At 37.2% G+C, this 21,090-nt stretch overlaps 1 protein-coding gene across 2 annotated transcripts in view; it reads left to right on the top strand.

The window, feature by feature from the left end:
* The window catches only part of LOC143279946 (uncharacterized), a 29,936-nt gene that overhangs the window by 1,096 nt on the left and 7,750 nt on the right, over nt 1–21,090 (top strand). Inside the window, exons 2-17 of one of the 2 annotated variants that reach the window (XM_076584302.1) lie at nt 1,035–1,130; nt 1,721–1,954; nt 2,523–2,639; nt 4,204–4,416; nt 5,162–5,290; nt 5,774–5,931; nt 7,202–7,256; nt 8,292–8,409; nt 8,747–8,831; nt 9,182–9,375; nt 12,375–12,457; nt 14,517–14,544; nt 15,661–15,706; nt 16,199–16,291; nt 18,733–18,813; nt 19,428–19,556. In XM_076584302.1, the coding sequence (XP_076440417.1) occupies nt 1,035–1,130; nt 1,721–1,954; nt 2,523–2,639; nt 4,204–4,416; nt 5,162–5,290; nt 5,774–5,931; nt 7,202–7,256; nt 8,292–8,409; nt 8,747–8,831; nt 9,182–9,375; nt 12,375–12,457; nt 14,517–14,544; nt 15,661–15,706; nt 16,199–16,291; nt 18,733–18,813; nt 19,428–19,556 (1,859 nt within the window). The remainder of the gene's footprint in view (nt 1–1,034; nt 1,131–1,720; nt 1,955–2,522; nt 2,640–4,203; nt 4,417–5,161; nt 5,291–5,773; nt 5,932–7,201; nt 7,257–8,291; nt 8,410–8,746; nt 8,832–9,181; nt 9,376–12,374; nt 12,458–14,516; nt 14,545–15,660; nt 15,707–16,198; nt 16,292–18,732; nt 18,814–19,427; nt 19,557–21,090) is intronic. The other variant, XM_076584303.1, reaches the window with a different exon arrangement.

A 21,090-nucleotide genomic window follows, 5' to 3' on the forward strand; every position in this document is an offset into this window, starting at 1 on the left:
GCAGGATTGTATTCTCAATGGTGAATCCTGGATGATATAAAACAAACTAAAGTTACATGATGACAAAACTGAAGCTATGATTATTTCCTCTGCAAGAATGTCCACATCTACATCTTTTTCTTCCTCTGTTGTGGTTGGTGATGCCACAGTTCAGTTTTCCAAATCAGCAAGGAACCTTGGAGTCATTCTTGACTCAAACCTCAGCATGCATGCTCATGTAGTAAATTTTATACGCATAATCAGTTGCGAACTTCATCGCATCAACTCTATCCATAAGTACCTTTCTATTGAAACTACTAAAACTCTTATTTCAGCTTTTGTGATGTCACAAATTGACTATTGTAATTCTCTTCTCATAGGCTGTCTTCAGCGAATTCAAAAACTCCAAAACAATGCTGCCCGTCTGACTGTCAGAGTCCCATGTACTGATCACATTTCTCCTCATCTCTGCAGTCTACATTGGCTACCCATTGAAGCGAGAATTAAATACAAAGTTGCTTGTCTCTGCTATTCTGCTTTCCACTCTGCAGGACCTACATATCTTTCTGACCTTATCAGTGTTTACACTCTTGCAAGAAATCTCCACTTTTCCTCTGACTGTAACATTTTGAAACTTCCTCGTGTCAATACAAGAACCTTTGGTGAAAGTTCTTTCTTTTTTGCTGCTCCTCACATCTGAAACAACCTTCCTCATCATATCTGTGCATCTGATTCTTTTTCTGCTTTTCGCTCATCACTAAAAACTCCTCTTTTTAAAACCTATCAATAAGCATTCTCAGCTTCCTTGTTCTCCAACACCACCCATGTCAGCTCACTTTGGATGTATGTAGAGTGGGCGGGGGAGGGTGGGGGGTGCTGGGGGGGGGGGGGGGGGGGGGGGGGGGGGAGAGGAAAGGGGTTTTTGAGAAAGAGTGGTCATGAATGTTTTATGTAACTTGTAATATTTTTCTTTCATGTAAAGCGCCCTGAGCTCTTAGAAAGAAAGGGCGCTATATAAATGTACATTATTATCATTTATAATTATTATTAAACAGGTGACAGTGAAGTGAACGTTCTGGATGACATTCTTGATGGGAATGCAGGGGAGGATGAACTAGCTGAAGAAATGAACTTGGTGCCTGAGAAAAGTGGTGAGTAAATGACTCAGTTTTAGTGATATTCAGAACAATATAACTTAAAAAAAGAAAAGAAAAAAAGAGGATACGAAGGTTGATATTTTATATTATTAGCCAAAGGTACATTATTTGAACAGATAAAGATAAATCTAGTTGTCTTCTTGGGCAGTAATTATATTAATTTTATTATTGCACTTTTGTTTTATTAATTTATCAGCAGAAATCTTACCCTTTTTTTCCTTGAAGTTGAAAAGTCAATCATAGATTGCACATAATTCTTTTGATGTAATTTTCTTTCTGGATTGAAGCACCAAAAATAAGTTTTTGAATTGATGCAACAATTGCTTGTGATTTTGAAAAATGACATAGTTAAGCACAGACTTCATGCATTTTCAAGTTAATTAGTGCCAGTTTGTAACTTCCTTATGTTTTAAAGCAGATCTGTTTTTTTTGTGCTTGTGATGCTAAAGTAGTGTAAAAGATTCTTATGATATTGATAAATTTGCCGAGAATATTAACTTCAGAAGTCAGATAAGAAGTAGATATGATAAGTTAAAAAAAATATTTCCTACAGTTGATATTTTATGGATTTTGACAAATAACAGGTCGTGCCAAACGTAAAACAGTCACCGCTGCAAAATCATCAGCTGCTTCAAAGTCAAAGCCTAAAGCTGCTGCTGTCCCAGTGACACGGAGCACCAGAAAGCGTGTTGCCCCAGTGAAGTCAGAGGGTGGGGGGAAGGGGGCTGCCAGTGATGACGGACCCTCACCACCGAAGAAAGCTCCAGCAAGGGCAGCAAGTGCACAAAGCAAACCGTCACAGGCTTCTGTTACCCCAGGTCAGTACTAGTTACGTGAATCAGTCCTGAAATGGCCCCCAGTAGGCTGGACTACAAGCAACATGATTCAGTAGTGTAAATTTGGGAGAACCTGACTTATTAAAAAAGAAAAAAAAGAAAAAACAAAACAAAAAAACCCCCAGAGGAAAATGAACTATTATTAGTCTTAAGTATGATGGCATTAAAATTGTATGGGTTGTTGGGAATAAAGGCTCTGTGTGTGCAATTGGTGATTATATTAGACAGATGTGCGCAGGAAGAATAAGGCTAAAAGCACTGACAAAAGATGAAAAGTGCATTATATAGCATATTTGCATAGCCTATATTATGACTGGATACCTGCATTTTTTGCATGAACTTGTAAGTCTGAAGTCTTTTGATTTATATTTACCATTGTTAAACTAAAGATGTTATTAACAGATATGCCACAGATATTTGCACTAGAGTGTGTCAATGAGTGATTGTGATTTGAAAGGGAAGGGTTTTTTCTGTTGGTGTATTTTCTTCATTCATGCCTGGATGTTAGGATGATCATGGTGTTGAAAAGTATTGAATGTGATCTCATCAGGCAAGCGGGTAGCTCCAACCAGAGCAGCAAAACCTCAGACCAGGTCAAAACCTGTTCCACAGCAGGTTGAGCCGGAGCCGGAGCCAGAGGAGGAAGAGGAGGAAGAAGAAATTGAAGGTAATTTCCCTCCTGGTTTTGTCTTGGTCATTTATAATCATCCTGACTTGGGTCTTTCATTTGTCTGTGTCTCTGTATGTGTGTGTGTGTGTGTGTGTGTGTGCAAAAATTTCAGCTGTGCAGATTATACAGTGTTTCCACTTACTGTGAAAGTATTCATCAATTCATAAAAAACCCCACATGAAATCAGTGAAATTGTTGAATTTATATGAAAAAACATGGCACACAGATATCTTTCTAATCACTGCAACGATGTCATGCTGGTATGGGATTTCCTTTGTCTGATCATCGCCTCACTCCTTTGGTTGAAACCAAACTTTCACAGTTCAGTTCCTCATGGAGGTGTTACTGCGTTAGGACAAATCCATATGTATACACTAAACGGCATCTACAAAGCAGATGCCTGACCAGCGTAACCCAACACGCTCAGTCAGGCCTTGAGAAAAAGAAAAAGAAAAAAAAGTGCATGATGGATACATCATTGAATTAATGGATAAATAAATACACAGATGAATAAATCAATCAATAAATAAATATAAAATATACTAATCATATTGTTTTCGAGGCAGTCAGTGATGAACAATATTTGATGTCTAATGAATTTGAAGGAAAGGACATCAGTTGTCCTGTTTTGTGTGTGAAGTGGTCTATGCTCTTTGAGAACAGACAGATCAGTATGTTCAGCTGTGCAAAGATGTGTACCGGTAATCTTTATTACTTGAGGGAAAGACAAATCAGTTTGCTATTCATGCTAAGACATTGTCTGTGAATTGAATTATTAACACAACATCGCATTGAGGTATCCATTGTTGATAGTTAAAAGTTCTTAAACCAGTGCAAATTCCTGCCCTGAAAAATGTTTGCTTCTGCTCTTTTGATATTTGTCTCTGACATTTGGATTATTCAATCTGTATAAGGAGGAATGATAGCTGAAAAAAATGATGTGATCCCTTCTCTTGACTCTGCAACTAAATTAGGTGTGGTTTTTTTCCGTTTGTTTTTGGCTCTCAGTCTTCAGCAAAGTGAGCTGGTTGTCTATCAGTTTGTGTGTGTGTGGATAATTGTGCTCATGGTAAGGTTTTCATGGTTAGGAACAACTAGAACTACTGACACCAACTTTGTGCGATAAGAAACATTGATACTTTCCACAAGATAAAGGTGCTAGTTCTGGTAAAAAATAGCTTATTTTTATGTCTGTGAATCATCCATGTCTGTATGGCATTATGCACTGTTTCTTGAATTGCATTAGCTTACTAAATATCTTATTTGTTCATGTGGTAGTCTGTAATGCTGAATATATAATTTTGATTATTACCTTTTCCTTTTCTCATAATTTATTTTGAATGTTTATTCTGTAATTAATGATAGTGTTTTAGTGTTTTATGGGTGATATTGGTTGCATGGTTTACTTTGTTGTTGTGTGGAGCCATGTCCACAGTGTGGTCAGCACTTGTTTTTGTATGAACTATGAAGAATAGGTCAGTTTTCTTAGCTAAAATTGATCTGCTTGAACAATGAATGCTTCTGCTTGATATGTATATATTCCATTGAAATCTATTTCTAGCATTGTATACAACTTTATCAGAAGTAGAGGAGGAGGAAGAGGTACAAGAAGAACAGTTTGAGGAAGAGGAGGAGGAGGAAGTTCACCTCAGTTTGAGTGCGGAAGAAGAGGAGGAGGCTGCCAAAGAGGATGCTACTCAAAGGGAAGGGATCACATACGATATACAGAGCGAAGCAGGCAGCGCTGTTTCTGAATTCACCGATTCAAATGCTGGTGAGTTCCATGAAATTAAAGAAAGGCAAGCAGAAATTCCTGACAGTGATGTAGTCAGCAACATATGTTAAAAAAAGTTATTTTTTTACTACTGATGCTCGACTATCAGGCATACAAGATGACCTTTCCATCCTATTATCAAGATGGTCTTGTGCTATTGATTTTGAGATTGTGTTTTATCATTCAAGATGATAAAGTTCTGCAGTACGTTTGAAAGATTTAGCTTGATTGTTTTAAATCCCACAAGAAATCTTTGATGCATGACGTTTTGATCTTAATCAGTTCATGTTTGGTTGATACAGTACAGTATACTGTGAACTTTCAAAAGTAAAGATGTTTGGTTGATACAGTACTGTGAACTTTCAAAAGTAAAGAAAAATTCTTCAGTCAGTCAGCTCAAAAGTAAGAAAGATATCTTTAGTCATTTTCATTTCCAGTGGAATGCCAGTCCCTTTTTATGAATGTCTGAGTATTGGTGCTTTGTCATGCATTGTTTTCACTGTTGTAATATTATTGTTAGATATTTTTATTTTCGCTAAATTTATTAGCATTCTTTGGTATACATGTGATATAGGATGGTTAAAATGTTATTTTTTAGATGCCAAAATGATTTAGGTGCCAAAATGAAATTCAGAATATATAATTGTGCATGGTACAAGAGAGAAAAAAAAGAATGGAAAAAACCACAACAATGGTTCTGTCTAATCACATGATATTATTTTTCAAGACTTTATTTCTACAACAGTTTCGGATGCAGAAGAAGAAAAGAAAAAGCCATACGCTGATGGACGGGAGATTTCACCCATTGAATGGGACAGAGTGAGTGAAGGAGGCGTAGACGAAGCTGGAGGCGAAGAAAAAGAGCAGTCAGCACGTAAGTTCAAACAAACTGGAAGCAAGAGAACATGAATTTTTGTGTGTGATGTTCTGTGCATTTGGATGCACCTAGTTCTGCAAATCAGATGGTGAGGGTACATGTGCTAAGACTGCACTTTTACAATGTTTACAAAATATGTAGTATTCAAATAGCTTTTTTTATTATTTTTTTTATTTATTTATTTATAAATAAAAAGTTTTTTTAAACAAATAGAATGTTTTTTTCTTAGGTAACAAATAGAAAGTAGTTTTCAGGTTTGTTAACATTATTTTATCAGAACTGAAGTTAAGGTTACATGCATCCGAAAGTTGTGTGCATTCCCAACCCCAGTTTTGTGTGTTTGCATTCATGTCCACAGCATTATGAGTGATTAACAAAATATGTCTGTGATGGTTTGTGGAGAAGAAAATGTTTGAATTGGAATTGAGTGTGATTTCTATAGTTAGAAAACTAATTGCCCTTTTGTGTGAATGTTACCAGTTACAGAGAGTCATCTGGCTAAGCTGAAATATCTGTTCCGTGGAGCTCGGTTCTTTCTCATCAAGAGCAACAATTACGAGAATGTTGCCCTTGCCAGAGCCAAGGGTGTCTGGTCTACTCCACCTCAGAATGAAGCCAGACTAAACCAAGCCTTCAGGGTAAGTTAGTGAATTCCACAGATGAATGGGAAAATGATATGCAGACCACTGCAAATATTAGGTATTGGCAGACTTGCTGTAGAACAGCAATCACGCCAAGGAAATGCTCATAATCAGCAGTTTTTAACTAAGTGCAGTGTAATAATCAATGGATGGATTTTTATGGATTGATGGATTGGGTGTAAAAAAAAAAAATTACCATCTCAAAATATGTTGCTGCAGATGATAATAGCAAAGGAGGGTCATGTATATTACATGATGTGGCAGCCAGCTGGTGAAACCATTCATTTCCAGAATGAGAAATCATCTTACAAATGCAGACTGCAGACATCGGGAAAACCAAACTTATCAATTGCAGATAAAAAAAAGAAAAAAGAATTGAGTTTAGACTATGTAGCATATCAGAAGTGGGAAACAATCAGTATGGTGTTGCATTTAACAAAATAATGATGTTTTAGTTCCTTGAAACCACTGCAAACAAATGTAATGTAAAGGTAAAACCAATGATGTTTGAAGAGAAATGTCAGTCTTTATTTTGACAACAAATGAAGCAATCACAGATTGATCATTACACAGTGCTTGTGCAACTTATTATGGCATCATTCTCTGGAAGAAGGCGGCTTGGAGAATAAAAAAGAGTCAGTCACTAGGCAGAAATAGTAGAAATATTCGTTATACACAGGTAATTTTGCTTGTAAACATTTGTCTCAGCACGTCATAACTGTTACTCTGTGTTAGTTACATTTATTGTTTCAGGATTCTGACTCTTACCCATTTTCCTGTCCTCTGCTTACCACACCTCTTTCTTTTTTCTACTTTCTTCTTGTACATGATTATTACCAAATATTATCATCTGCTTAAGAATAATCCTTTTGATTTGAAATTGCCTTCAACATAATTATGGTGAAATTGGGTGCAAAACTATCGCTTGAAAATAGCCTTGTTATTTGCTTAGAAAGTTGGGAATTCTGTCATTTTCTTATGAATGCCTTCATGCATGTATTTCTATACACTTAAAAAGCTTTTGAAAAAAAAAAAAAATTAGCAATGGTCATAACTTTGCCATGCATGTCAGATGTTTGTATTTGGCTTTGACAGATGACCATGTCTGACTGATTTCTGTATATGAGTTTGAACATAACGGGCATGAGTATTTCAGTGAGTATAAACTTGAGGGACATGTATGTCTGGGGCTCATTGCTTATTGGTGTGTTAAGATTGTTCATGAATATTGCATTGCATTGCAGTGTTTCCAAAATTTTCTTTTCAGGAATGTGACAATGTCATCCTGATCTTCTCTGTCAAGGAGAGTGGAAAATTCCAGGGTAAGAAAAACATTTTTAAGTCTTAAGAAAATTGTTTGTGTTTTAATGAAAAACAACAGCAACAAAAAACAAACCTGTTATTGACTGTGTCAGTTGAAAGCTGATTAAGCAGTCAGCTTGAGTGCAGACTGATTGCTCTTCCTTCTTCCATTTTGTCTTCATTGATTAAGGTGTGTCAGCACAAAAACAATAGATCTAACTTGAGATTCCCAGTGGAACCTGTGTGAGTGTTTATTTTTCCTTACTGATTGCAATGAAACGATTGCATTCTTTTTTTTTCCTGAAATGTATACTACTAATAAGAATTAATATGTTTGCTGACTTGTCATTGCTTCACAAGCAGTTATCTTCATGAAGAAGATGAAATGTCCAATGTATCAGTTAATCAGGGAAAAATACCAAGTGAAAATTTTCAGAAACATAAATGAATACACAGACTTAGCGTTACTTTTACAAAATGAAAACAGGCTTATGACTCGCCCTGTGGCAATGTTTATTTATCATGCCTTAAAAAAGAGAGAAGAAGAAATAACTTTTCAAAAACCCTAAAGTTACTGCAGGACGTCATGAGCTAAAAATCTTTGTCTACCTTTTCAGTTATGAAATTGTGTCCATGACATTGGTCCCTTCCCTTTATTTTTGGTATTTTGTGTGTCTCGATTGTATGTACCTCCTTTGCAAACAGGCTGGTGACCTTGCAGTAAAATATTTCTGAGTTCTGACTGACTTAGTTATCTTGATTAATTATGGAGGGCAAGTGGAAAGTTCGGGGACAAGCAGATGTTTTTTCTGTTTTTTTTTGTTTTGTTTTTTGTTGTTGTTTTTTTTTTTTCTCCAGGACAACTAAACATTATCTGGGAAATACTACTTCTGTGTGATTGTCATGAACATTTCTTAATAAACCCAGATGTTGGGACCATGACTTCACACAAGAAAGGAAAAAAGAATGAAAAATTGTTATATTTTGAGTTAGGAAGGTTGAGTATAAACCATTATGTGGTGGTTTTTGTTGAGTGCCTGTGCTTTTGCACACAGGTTTTGCACGATTGGCTGCTGAGTCAACCAAAGACCACCCACCCATTCGCTGGGTACTACCCCTTGGCATGACTGCTCGGGCTCTCAGTGGAGTCTTCAAGCTTGACTGGATTGACAGGTAATGTCTTTCAAGTGGATATAATTTTGAACACCGAAGTTGACTTAGAAATCATTGTCATGTGTTTTTATGTAGCCTACAAAAACAGTTGATGAATCAAACATGTGATAAAAATGAAGATGAAATCCATTAAGTATTCAAACATGTGAAGAAAACAAGTCAAGAGGTGAAATCTGCATTCTTTTATTCATACAGATATGATTAGTCCCTCCTATTGTTACCTATATGTAATAGTCAGCTCGGAAATCTTAATGTAATTTCTTTCAAATGCATCGCTGTTATTGTGTATACACAGGTAACAACTTTTTTTTCTTCTTTGGTTTTTTTTTTTTTCCAGGCGAGAGCTGTCCTTCAATAAAACAAACCATCTGCATAATCCGTGGAATGACAACAAGCCAGTCAAAATTGGTCGAGATGGACAGGTGAGGGTATTTTGATTGTTAATCACCAGAGCATGTCTCTGATTCAGGGCTGGAATTACCATTTATTTAGTGCATCAAATGTTTCAGCTGTAATTTTGAATATATATCGTCAAATGACTTATGTTCTGCTTGGCCTCTTTCTCAGTTTGTGTGTGTGTGTGTGTGTGGTAAAGTATTGGAATTAAAAAAAGAATGTCAGTGGTTAATGCTCCAAAATTTTGTGGATATCTGAACATTGCATCTTTTTACTTAACATGTGGATATTTTTATTTTGATTTTTGATTAATTTTTTTCTGTTCAAGATGTGCCTTCAATGAATTTAAATGCTGCTTTTTGCGACCGTCCTCCAGGAGATTGACCCTCGCTGCGGAGAAGCCCTGTGCAAGCTGTTCCCTGTGGATGAGAACCTGGACCTCGGCACTGTGGTTCGCAAAGCTCGCAAGGCCCATGCCTACAACGCTCAGCGCGCCACCACCTCAAGGCAGGAACGCCCCTCTGGACCCGACCGCGGCCGTTTCATGAGGCGTCCAGACTTTGGCCCCAGGTTAGCTCTGCCGGCCACAGCCTGTGCATCACCGAGCTGCTCGGTCTGCTGCCATCGTGGCCGTGGAGTGACGTGATGTGTGCCGCTGTGTGAGAAATGTGTCGTGCCTTTCCCCCCCACTTCTTGTCGTCTTGGAGTTGCGGGTAGTCGTTGAGACCTTGCTCCGTCTCTGAATGGTGGGGGAGAGAGTAAGAGAGACAGTGCTGCCTGCTGGGCTTGGAGTAGGAAGCGAAGGACATTGGAAGTCTATAGAGGTGCAAAATTACCTCTTGTGTGGAGGAAAAGTAAAGAGACTGCCAGTTTGGCTTTAGAAATTGGGGAAAATAAGACGTCACAAAACATCTTGAATTTGCAAAAGAAAGTAAAAAGAGGACCACTGTGTTCTCATACCAAAAGGATAGTATTTAAAAAGATAATTCAGAGCTCTTGAATATTCACAAGAACTGTTAAAAGCATCTGTGGGTGCTGTTTTATAACTTCAGCAACGAAATAGTCACAGTATTATTTATATTTGAGGACTTTCATATTCTAGTAGATTCGGTTCCAAGAAAAAATTCAGTAACAGTTTGTACCTTTAAGACTGAATTAAAATACAGAAATTGGATGGTGATAGCCAGAAAAACAACAAAACAAAAAAAACCACCCCAAAATGGGAGCAAGGTAATGGGAATTATTTTTTCATTTTATTTTCTCTGTGGACGGCTTTGGATGATTCAAGAACCATCTTGCCAATGGATAAAGTAGCTTGTCTTGATAAACATGTTCCCAGTGTCGTTACAAACTTTTCAAATTGCCTTTGCTTGTAAAGGCATGTGGCACTTGTGTTTCTTTAGCAAATAGTGAATTCAGGAGTTGACATTTGTGGTTAGGATGGTGAACAGCATCAAGGAATCTGCAAGCCAGGGAGTATTTCACTTTCTCTCTTACAGGCATGAGATTCTGAAAGACACTTGAACCATGATATAGAATTCATTGAGAGACCAAATATTTGTTGTTTTGATTGATACAATTTCATCATAAGGGGAGAAGAAAAAAAGCATTTGAATTTTTTTGGACAATTGAGAACATCATAATCTCATGCCTGTCATGTTCATATTGTCGTCAGTGTGTTTACACTTAGTTGTGGACTGGTGTGTGTTGGGACTTACCATATATTCAGATTTCTTCAAAGATCAAGCGTTGTAAGTACAACAAAGGAGCTATCGGGTGGACTTTCTCAGCCTCCTCGAGAGGACCTGTAATGCTTTATCCACAATCTGCATACTCCTACATTCTCTCTTTCCATGGACTGGCTTTTATCCACAGTGGTTTCTCGACTGTATTAAAAAAAAAAATTAAAAAAGAAGAAATTTTGGTCGAAGCGTTTTCCTGTAAATCAACATGTGAATGAAAATCACCAAAATAGACAGTTGAGTTGTTTGCTCCATATTTATACTTTAGTCAACGAGAACCCAAAGCCCCAAAAGAGACATTTGTGTAGGCTGTGACGAAAAGAGACAGTTTGTGTGGTCTGTGTTGCACTTAAACAAGGGGACCAAAAAAAAAAAAAAAACCCACAAAAAAATCCAACCCAATCATGGACTTAAAGGGGCACACCTGGTTAAGATATTTCTAAAACGTTCCCCCAATGCTGGAGCGCTTCTTTGTGGGAGACAGAATCCTGGTGATGGACTTTCGCCAGGCGTGGACTGACGGGTATGTGTCTCTGTAGTCTCCATTTGATGTTCATTGCCTTTGTCAAAACCTTGTATGTGTGGGGGGAAATAAGAGAAAAGGGTGTTCCTTCAGTCTTCTTTTCAGATGTCTTTGAACGAGTAGAGTGTAGTTCCCGTTTACTTCATTGAATTATCATCATCTAACATCATGTAGCCTCACCAAACTAGAATAAAGTTAATCTATTTCATGACTTAACACAGGATAATTTTGAAATAATTCCTTGTGGAAATGAACTCAAACTTCTGCTTAATCTTACCTCACCTGTTCTGGCTTTTGTTTCACAGTGATAATTGAAAATAGAATCATTCCATGTGATAATTACCTTCACATTAACCTAAATTTAAGGATGTTTTTTGCATTTGCATTCTGTATTATATCTCTCTCTTTACTATTGTTGATTACTGTTGGGGGAGGGTGTGTGTGTGCGAATGAGTGCAGGCATGTGTGAAGTAAAGAGATGTAAGAAAGGTAATTGTGAAACTGATTCTTTTGGTGTGCATATTCTTTTGAGAATGTTGGTGTTAAAAGGATAGGGGTTTTGTGTGAAAAGGAGATATGTGTGCTTATGAGGCCGGGAATGTGCTTGGGAGGCAGGTATGCAGTTTGGGGATAAATTCGTGGTCAGAGCAAGTGTGCATAGCTAGGGTATGGAAATTGCCATGTTTTGGTGAAAGGGAGTGAAGTTGGGAAGTGGAGATGGTAGAGTACATTGTTACTGAACTAACAAGCAGCTAGACAGGAAAAGATCGATAGGACCTGAAATAATTGGCATGACAATGCAAACTAGCATCAAAGGTTATTAATATAAGGCTTCACATTTAAAAGTAGAGAAATAGAAAATTTCTACTTTGTAAAGCAAATGAAGAAACTGTTTACACCATTATGGAAACGGGATTATTCAAATTGTACCACAGATTGCTAGTTTTGTTTTGGTGTGTAATTTTTGAAATCCCTGTGTGTGTTTTGCAGGCTGTCTATGTGTGTGTGTAGGTTTCATGTTCCATTGACTATGAAAGCACTACATCCATTCTTTCATGTAGTTCATACGTGTCCTGAACATAATTTGAAATTTATCCATTAGAAAAAAAAAAGTGCATCTGATCATGATTGCAGATTGTCAATTTGTCATGTTATTGAAATATTTGTACAAGATGGAAGGTTTCTCCTCACTGTGTAATTGACTATATGGTTATTGGATTGCATGATTTTGCTTTTATTTAACACCTGAGCTGAATTACCTGTGACCTGCTTACTGACTTTACAAACCACTTTTCATCACCAAGGAGGCGCAGGACTGATGATCGACAGGAATTTTTTGGAGGACCGCCCAGGCACAAACAAATGAGGGGAAACATGGATCGTGGATGTAAGTTTGTCACATCAAGTGGTTTGGGAAATAAGTAGTACATTTCAGATGATTATGAATTTGTGAATGTTATTATTTTATTGTTGTTCATGGTGAAACTACGCTGGTGATGTGGTGAGTGATACTGGATAGCTATAATTAGGTATTATAATTATATGGAGGACATACTCATGATATTGCCTACAGGGGACTGAGATTGCCTGTAGAGGAACATCGACATGAAAGTATTCTAAGAATTGATGTCGCATTGCTTGATTGATCTTTATGCAGACTTACATCTTAGGGGGAATGTCTGTAATTATTGCCTCTGAGCTGCAACTTTGGGGGAATGTCCGTAATTATTGCCTCTGAGCTGCAACTTTGGGGGAATGTCCGTAATTATTGCCTCTGAGCTGCAACTTTGGGGGAATGTCTGTAATTATTGCCTCTGAGCTGCAGCATTGTCCTGGGAACAAATTCACATGTCACAAAAAATCGAAAAAAAGTATATCTGTCTGTCTGCAAAAATGCTAGTGAAGCGTTCTTGAAGGTGTTGTGAATTTTAACCTTTAGCTGATGATGGATACTACACTGGTTTTGATATTTGTGTTTGATCAGCCACTTGTCACAAACACCTGTTCCTATTTGAATGAATCGTTACTTCTAGCTTTAAAGTGATATGAAATTGAAATAATCGTGGTATAAATGCTTCCCACTAAATTAAAACAGGATTTTATCAACAGATTTTTTTTATTAATCAAATACCTTCGTATTTTGTATCTGATTCAGCAGCGTTCAGTACAAAAAGTCATTGAAAATGTGGACATATACATACAGTTGTACTCACATTGTGTCAGTGCTATGTGAGTGTTGCAACTCAGCATCTGCAAATGATAGAAAAACAGAAAGACCAAACTTGTCAGTGTACATCCATTCTCGCTGTTGTATTGTGCATTTTTCACACAGGTGAAAGTAAAAAATCTTTTATAAACATGTCTGTTTTCTTTTTTCTTTATTTTTTTTTTACTTCCATATAAAGGTGGTGTACATATTTGATCATTTGGTTTACTTTGGGTGTGTGTGTGTGCTTGGAGGGGTCGGGTTTTTAATTTTAATGTTGGCATTTCTCAGTTTACCACAAATGGTTTTGAAACCAAAGTCGAAGGATAATTTTGAATACGCCCTTTCCAGTCATTCCATTTACAAAACAAACTTTGGATAGTGGCTGACCATTGTGACAGTGTCATCTTTATTGAAATTTAAGGTTTTACTCTGGGGTTGATATCACAGTGGTATATTAATAGAAAAAGCTTGTGGGTGTGATGAAGATCTTGCATCAAATCTTCATGTAACTTGGAAGAGTGATTGGTCATGGAAAGCGTGAAAAGCCTGTCGAGAATAAAGGTCAGGGCTCTGAGTTCATTGTAGAATCAGATGTTTAGGAAACTAATCGATTATAACAGATTTTGTAGAATGTTACTCACTTTATTGTCTTCATTCTGCCCTTTGTATGTGATCTAAACGATTAAAATGAAAATTAGATTTTTTGTTCATTCTTGATTTTAGTGATACAGAATCAGAAGATCTTGTCTTATTTATTTTGTTCAACAACAAGTAAGAATAACACCTTGAAGCCATATTGTATTTACTAATGGTTTTAAAGTGTTTAATGAAGTCAGTCTCTCATAACAACCCTTTCCCATTCTGCCCACCATCTTCTTGATTAAAGTGCTTTTTGAACTTCTGCTGACTGTGTGCACATGTACGTGTGTTTTTATGTGCACATGCTTGTTTGTTTGTAGTATGTCATACTTGAACACGTGTATATTTACGAATGAATAACTTTTATTGTAATTACCATGAGCACACTGTTCTAGAGGTGTGAGTGTCAATCTGTGTTTTTATTTTTATTATAATTGTGATTTTTTTAATTTTTTTTTTATACATGAATTCATAATATGTGACAGCTTGGAAGGTGAAGAAGTTTAACACCATTGTCATTGAATGATATGTAAAACATTCACTCACTGACTGGACTGGAAAGTTGCTAGGCATTTACACTGTATTATGCAATTTTCAGCTTTCAGACGAATGGATCGACCACCTCGGTAAGTGAAAACTATTACTTGCAGTAAGTAGAAACAAAGAAGGGAGGGGTTAGTCTGTTTCAGAAGCACAACATAAAGATTTTGCACCAGGGAAATCTTCACACAGATACGAAAAAGATGCACACACACACACACACACACACACACACACACTGACTCACTGACTCACTAATCATCCATGGAAAACAACTTTCCATTCACATGCAAAATGGTACAGAAAAAATGCTCTGTCGCACTCACAAGCGCACACACAAACAAGCAGGTGGGTTTTGATGAGGTCCAGGTATTTCAGTTTTTTTTCCCAAGTCATTGAATATGAAGAGGAGATGAAGGGAAGAAGCAACTTTCATGGTTTTTATGCACTGACTTGCCTATTGATTAGAATGGAATATAGAATATGTCTTAGTTGTCTAAGTAGCAAGTGTACTGGGGTCACAAGGAATGTATTGGGTGGGGGGGGGACAGTATATAAAAAGGTACAAAACATAAATTGAAAATCAAATACAAATACAGATACAGTAGAATTTTGGATGCATACATGTGCATATCGATATAGGAACTTCTGCATGCACACTCACACACAACACACATGTTTGAACATGTTCAGGTAGGTTAGCTCATTTTTTGTATGTTTGTTTGTTATTATTTGTTTAAATTAAAGACAGAACTGTCACTGTTACGTTTATTATGGTTATTTCATTCCAGGTAATGTAACCAGAAGCAGATAAAGTTATAACATCTTGGAATTTTATGCTGGGGCATTATGATTATTATTATTTGTTAAGAGACAGAATTGTCACTGTTATGTTTATTATGATTGTTTCATTCCTGGTAATATAACCAGAAGCAGTTAAAGTCTTGACAATGTTGAATTTCGTGCTGGATAGTCTCAGTTTGAAATTTGTTTCATAGTGATATTTCTGTGTTAAGCTGTGCAGTTATTTCAGGGCAAAAGAAAGAAAAAAAGAAGAAGAAAAGAATGTATTTGATCCACAGAACTTTTTAAATTGTGTATAAATGCAGCTGTGATTAGACTGTCATTGTGACTGAAAAAATGTTAATGGCCAGAATTTGATAGTCATCTGTTTACATTATCATGTGTTTGAAATGTTTCAGGGGAGGAAGATTTGGTGGTCCAAGATATGATGGATTTTCCAATGGGGTATGTGATTTATTGTAGTTTTGAGGTATAATACAAGGTTAACCAAGGTATTTTCCCCTTTGTTCCAGAGTTTACTTGTAAAAAGGAATCTGAATGTAATAGGTAGTTACTAAGTTAGGATTTTTGTTGTTGTTTTTTACATATTGTTTTATGTATATGTGTGTATGTTGTTGTTTTTTGTTGTTGGGTTTTTTTTTTTTTTTTTTTTTTTTTTTTAACAAGAGGTGGATTTGTCCTTTCTTGACAATATTTTAACAAGAAATCCCACTTCTACAACCTAAGAAGATGAAATAGGTGCTATAATGTATTGTACTTAAAGTGCTGTAGTGTTGATGAATGCAATGCCCTCTGCAAGCACCTTTTCATCTATTTTGATGGGGATAAAAATGGAATTATGGTAGGAAGAGAATTCATATTTGTATCATTCGTACATCAAGTTGCGCTTTGCTTTGAATGTTGGTATTGACTGCCTGTGTCTGTGCCTGTTACAAGGGGTTTCAGGGTCCTCCCCCTGGCTACGACGGGAGCTTCCAGCCCTACCATAAGCCTCCAGTGTTTGGTAACAGTCCCCCCAGTTATAAAAAAGTAAGTGGTGGTTATTTTCTGGTATACTGATGTACGTGTAAATCATGAGGTATTTTTTTCTGTTTGCAGGTTGATGTCCTCAGGCAGACAGACTGTTTTCTGTGTTCATTTTTTACTTGCTTGTGTAAACAAAGCGAGTCTATGTTATAACCTGGTGTTTGGTTGTCTGTGTGTGTGTGGCTGTGTGTGTGTGCGTCCGTGGTAAACTTTAACATTGCTATTTTCTCTGGAAATACTTTGTCTGCGAATACCAAATTTGGCTTAAAAATAGTACAGACAAAAATCTTCACATTCATACCAATAATAGGTTGTAAGTCTCCCGAATTTAGCCGTATTTCCGAATCATTAACAGTTTATTTTGTTGATGATTGGTCTGCATTCCGAAAACTGCTGTTGCCCCGTTGCAGCTTCCTGATTGTCTGATATGCCATGACCTCATTTTTCTTTTCGGAATTAAAAGCAAAGAAATACACATTCTGGACACAACACATACAGTGACACTAACTACATTATTGACGTGTTTACTGCATATGAATATTCTAAAGTGGACACTGAATTCACTAGAATGAACAGAAAAGAAAATTTGAATCGACCGTTTCACTGCCTCATCTACACGGCACTGGTCAGTGCAGATCTTGACAAAACATGTTGCAAAGCCTGATGGCAACGTCTCCTTTACCGCCGAATTAAAAGAATTTCTTAAATAATCATTGATGTGTTTACTGCATATGAATGTTTTAAAGTGGATACTGAATTAACTAGAATGAACAGAAAAAAGAAATTGAATGGAAGCTGTCGTTGTTTCTCTGTGAGTGGAAAGACAAAGCTTGTTGATCACCCATCTTTGCAGATCTACAAAAACGGACATATATTCAGGGATCGCGTTAACGCATGTTTTTCGCGTATTTGACGCATTTTGATTTTCGCTGACGCATTTTCACAGCGCTCACGCGTAACACTTACGCAAAACAACTTTTACTCCAAGCCGTATTAATGTAACTTTAGGACTGACTTGGCAGCTAGGTTTGCGATACTGAATCAGACGGTACAAGACAAAGTGTCTGTGTATGCGGAGCACTGCGAGATGCCTACGTGACTCTTAACAGCTACAGCCAATTAAAAGAGTACGCACGCACACAACACTGCTTAGCTGACGAGTTTTGGAACAGAGTGGCGTCATTACAGGGCGTGACCAGTTTCGAGAAAGCCTGCAAAGTCGTCATCATGGATTATGACGCAACATATCCTGATTTTGCTGTGCTGGCGAACATTGCATTGACAGTTCCTGTCAGCTCTGTTCCTTGTGAGAGAGGTTTCAACTGGCAAAATATGATCAAAACTGCTGACCAATCAAGACTGACAGATGCGCATGTGGACACGCTGTTGCGCATTGCAATGGAAGGTCCAGCATTGAGTCAGTGCAATGAACTGATTGTCAGGGCTTGCGGTGAATTTCAGTGCCGACGTGAGTGGTGAAAATAGGTGAGTAAACCTTTGATTTAGTGTCATAGGTCTGACGCAATTCCGACTCTAACTTACGCGTTTTTTTGCCGACTTTGCGTAAGCTGCACGCGTTTTGAAAAAGTCTAGCGCGATCCCTGTATATTGCAGTGTTTTTGAGGTGATGGGAACATCTCCTTTACCTCAGACTTGAAAGAAAATTTTAAAATGCCCTAGATATACCAAAATGATAGATTTAAACCGCATTGTTTTCATATACCGCTGTCAATTCATTCTGCTAAAAGAACATGCGCAAATAATAATTTTTTAACATCAACATTGAATCTGCGTTAGCACAGTGGGTAATACCACCCATTCTTGATCCAAACATCCGTGGTTCGAATCTGGATGGAAACCTTTTTGTTTCGCGCGAAGCAGTATAGAATTATAATGACGAAAAGAGAGCACATTTCAACAAACTAATTTTTTGTTTTTTAAAGTTTTTTTTTTTTCCTGTGTGTATCACAAGTGAGTCTTGTTCAGTATTGTGTTGTTGATTTTTAATCTATTATTATTTTTTAAAAGTTTTTCGTTTGTCACTGTAAGAGGCAAGGAAGACCGCAGATTGGAGGGGGTATCGGGGGGGATTTCTTCTTTTTAATGATGGAGAGGATGGTGATGTTGCTACTTTTGAGGCTCATTTAGAAATTGGAAAGTGTTATAGGACTGTTCTCAGAGCTTTCTTTCATATTACATATCTCGAGCCTTAAAGATAAAAGCAAGTGAAGTGTTAGTAAAGATATTTGAACAACATTCACAAAGACATATCTGTCCAGTACTTTCTGTTTGAGCCTCTGGCATTGCCAGCTGTAGGAAAGGAACTGGCGAGGAGTGAAACAGATCACACAAATGATCAGAATACATCATCTGTTCACATTTCAGCATACTCAGCTGCATAAATTAGTTGAAGAAATTGTGAGTGGAGTACATGTCTGTTACAGTCCTATGGTGACTACCAGAGAGACTACAACCCTCAAATGAGGCAGCCTCCACCCCAGCCCATGCCGTCCTATGCTCCACCAGTGAGTGCTTGTACATTTATAAGAATTTTCGAGATAAAAGGTGATGCCTTTTTTTTTCTGACCGGGTGGCTGTCTTCAGCAGTTTTTGCATCCACCTGTTTGATTATCTCCTAACACTTGTCTTTAATCAGGTTCAGTATCGGTGTTGACAAATTCAAAATATTCTGCATTGTTATGTATGGGGATTATTTCATGCACAGCATGTGTTCTTTATCAGCATGTGTTTTCTCAGGCACACAACACACACACACATTACAGTATGTGCCTTACTACACATTTTACTTCAAGAAAAGTGACTGACTGAGTGCCCATGATCAGTGTCCATTGCTATGCTGAATTCTTATTGTGCAGAATCTGAACGAAGAACATGATTGAAGAGAGTTAGTATAAAATTCTGGACTGAATAGACGGTAGTTTAAAGATTACAGAAAGGATGTGGAATAGACAAGAAACTGTACATAACACCATTTGTTTTTTTGTTTTTTTTGTGTGTGTTTTTTTTGTTGTGTGTTTTATTTATTTATTTACTTTTTTTTTTTAGTGATTAGTCAAAGTATTTGGTGTCAGTTCAGATTGATTTTTTAAATGTTTGGTATAAGTTTCTTTATTTACAGCCCCCAACATTTTATGAACCCCCACCAACGTCCTACTCCAGCTACACTGACCGACAGCATGAACATCAGAGTCGGGACTACAATTCCTCATCCTCCAGCTCCAGAACCCACAGAGAGAGCAAGCGATCAGTAAGTTGTTTTTCTTTCTTTCTTTTTATTTTTCTGTTTATTTGTTTTGTTTTGTAACTGCTGATAGTGGCCAAATTTCAGACTTTTTTCTTTCCAGGTCTCTTTTGATGGTGTTGTGAAATCAAAGTATTGGCAGGTAAAGTAATTTTCGTTATTGATATGTGGCAGACGGGTGCAATAGCCGAGTGGTTAAAGCGTTGGACTGTCAATCTGAGGGTCCCGGGTTCGAATCACGGTGATGGCGCCTGGTGGGTAAAGGGTGGAGATTTTTACGATCTCCCAGGTCAACATATGTGCAGACCTGCTAGTGCCTGAACCCCCTTCGTGTGTATATGCAAGCAGAAGATCAAATACGCACGTTAAAGATCCTGTAATCCATGTCAGCGTTCGGTGGGTTATGGAAACAAGAACATACCCAGCATGCACACCCCCGAAAACGGAGTATGGCTGCCTACATGGCGGGGTAAAAACGGTCATACACGTAAAAGCCCACTCGTGTGCATACGAGTGAACGTGGGAGTTGCAGCCCACGAACGCAGAATAAAAAAAAAAAAGAATAAGAATAAGAATAATAGATATGTGGCAGATATTGAGTAAAGTCATCTCCTGCTGGATAAAAATGCGTCCTAGATTGCTGTGTTCTGAAGAACTGTCCATCTTTCAGCATGGTTAGGGGTATCTTTGATTCCTTTGATATTCCTTTATATATATATATATATATATATATATATATATATATATATATATATATATATATATATATATAACAGCAACAAAAAACTGAGGCGATTCATTAAACAGAAGGGTAAGTTTATTCAGCACAGCATAATTTTATTAGTTATGGATCTCAGCAGTGTAACCAGCAGTGCCATAGACTGTTAGTTTGTTTTATGTTGAAAGAACTCTGTGTTAGTCTTGCTGTTTGATTTCAGGATACTTTTGACACAGTTAAAAGCCTTGGTAGTGCTTTCATTATCGTCAGGACTTTAACCAACAAAGGATAAATAAATCCTTATGCTCATTATGGCCAGACATGCTTGCGTGTACTAACTGTAGATGTTCTGCATGCCAGTAGCAACCGTGATGCATTTGATAAGGGAAAAAGTTCATGATAGGTTTTGAATGTTCCAGGCATTGTCATTTTAGTCCCAGAGAAGTCAAAACATAGGTTTGCACTTCTGTTTTTATATACCAGAAATTTTGGGGAAATTGTTCAATATTTCCAAATTTGAAACCTCATGAATAAAATGACCTTTTTCTTTGTAATTTTTTTCTGTTGTTAATTTTTAAATACTCCTCTTTCATTAGGCTTGAATACTTATATTGTTGATGATGGTCAAGAGCAATGACTCCCCCTGTTCATGCATTTGCATGAGTGGGCTTATGTGTATGCCTATTTTTATCTCCACCATGTTGGCAGTCATACTCTGTTTTCAGGGGTGTGCATGCAGGTATGTTCTTGTTTCCATAACCCACTGGAGGCTGACATAGAGTTCAGGATCTTTAACATGCATATTTAATCTTCTGCATGCGT

This window comes from Babylonia areolata, chromosome 3, assembly GCF_041734735.1.
Source record: "Babylonia areolata isolate BAREFJ2019XMU chromosome 3, ASM4173473v1, whole genome shotgun sequence".
In the NCBI taxonomy this organism is placed as follows: Eukaryota; Metazoa; Mollusca; class Gastropoda; order Neogastropoda; family Buccinidae; genus Babylonia; species Babylonia areolata.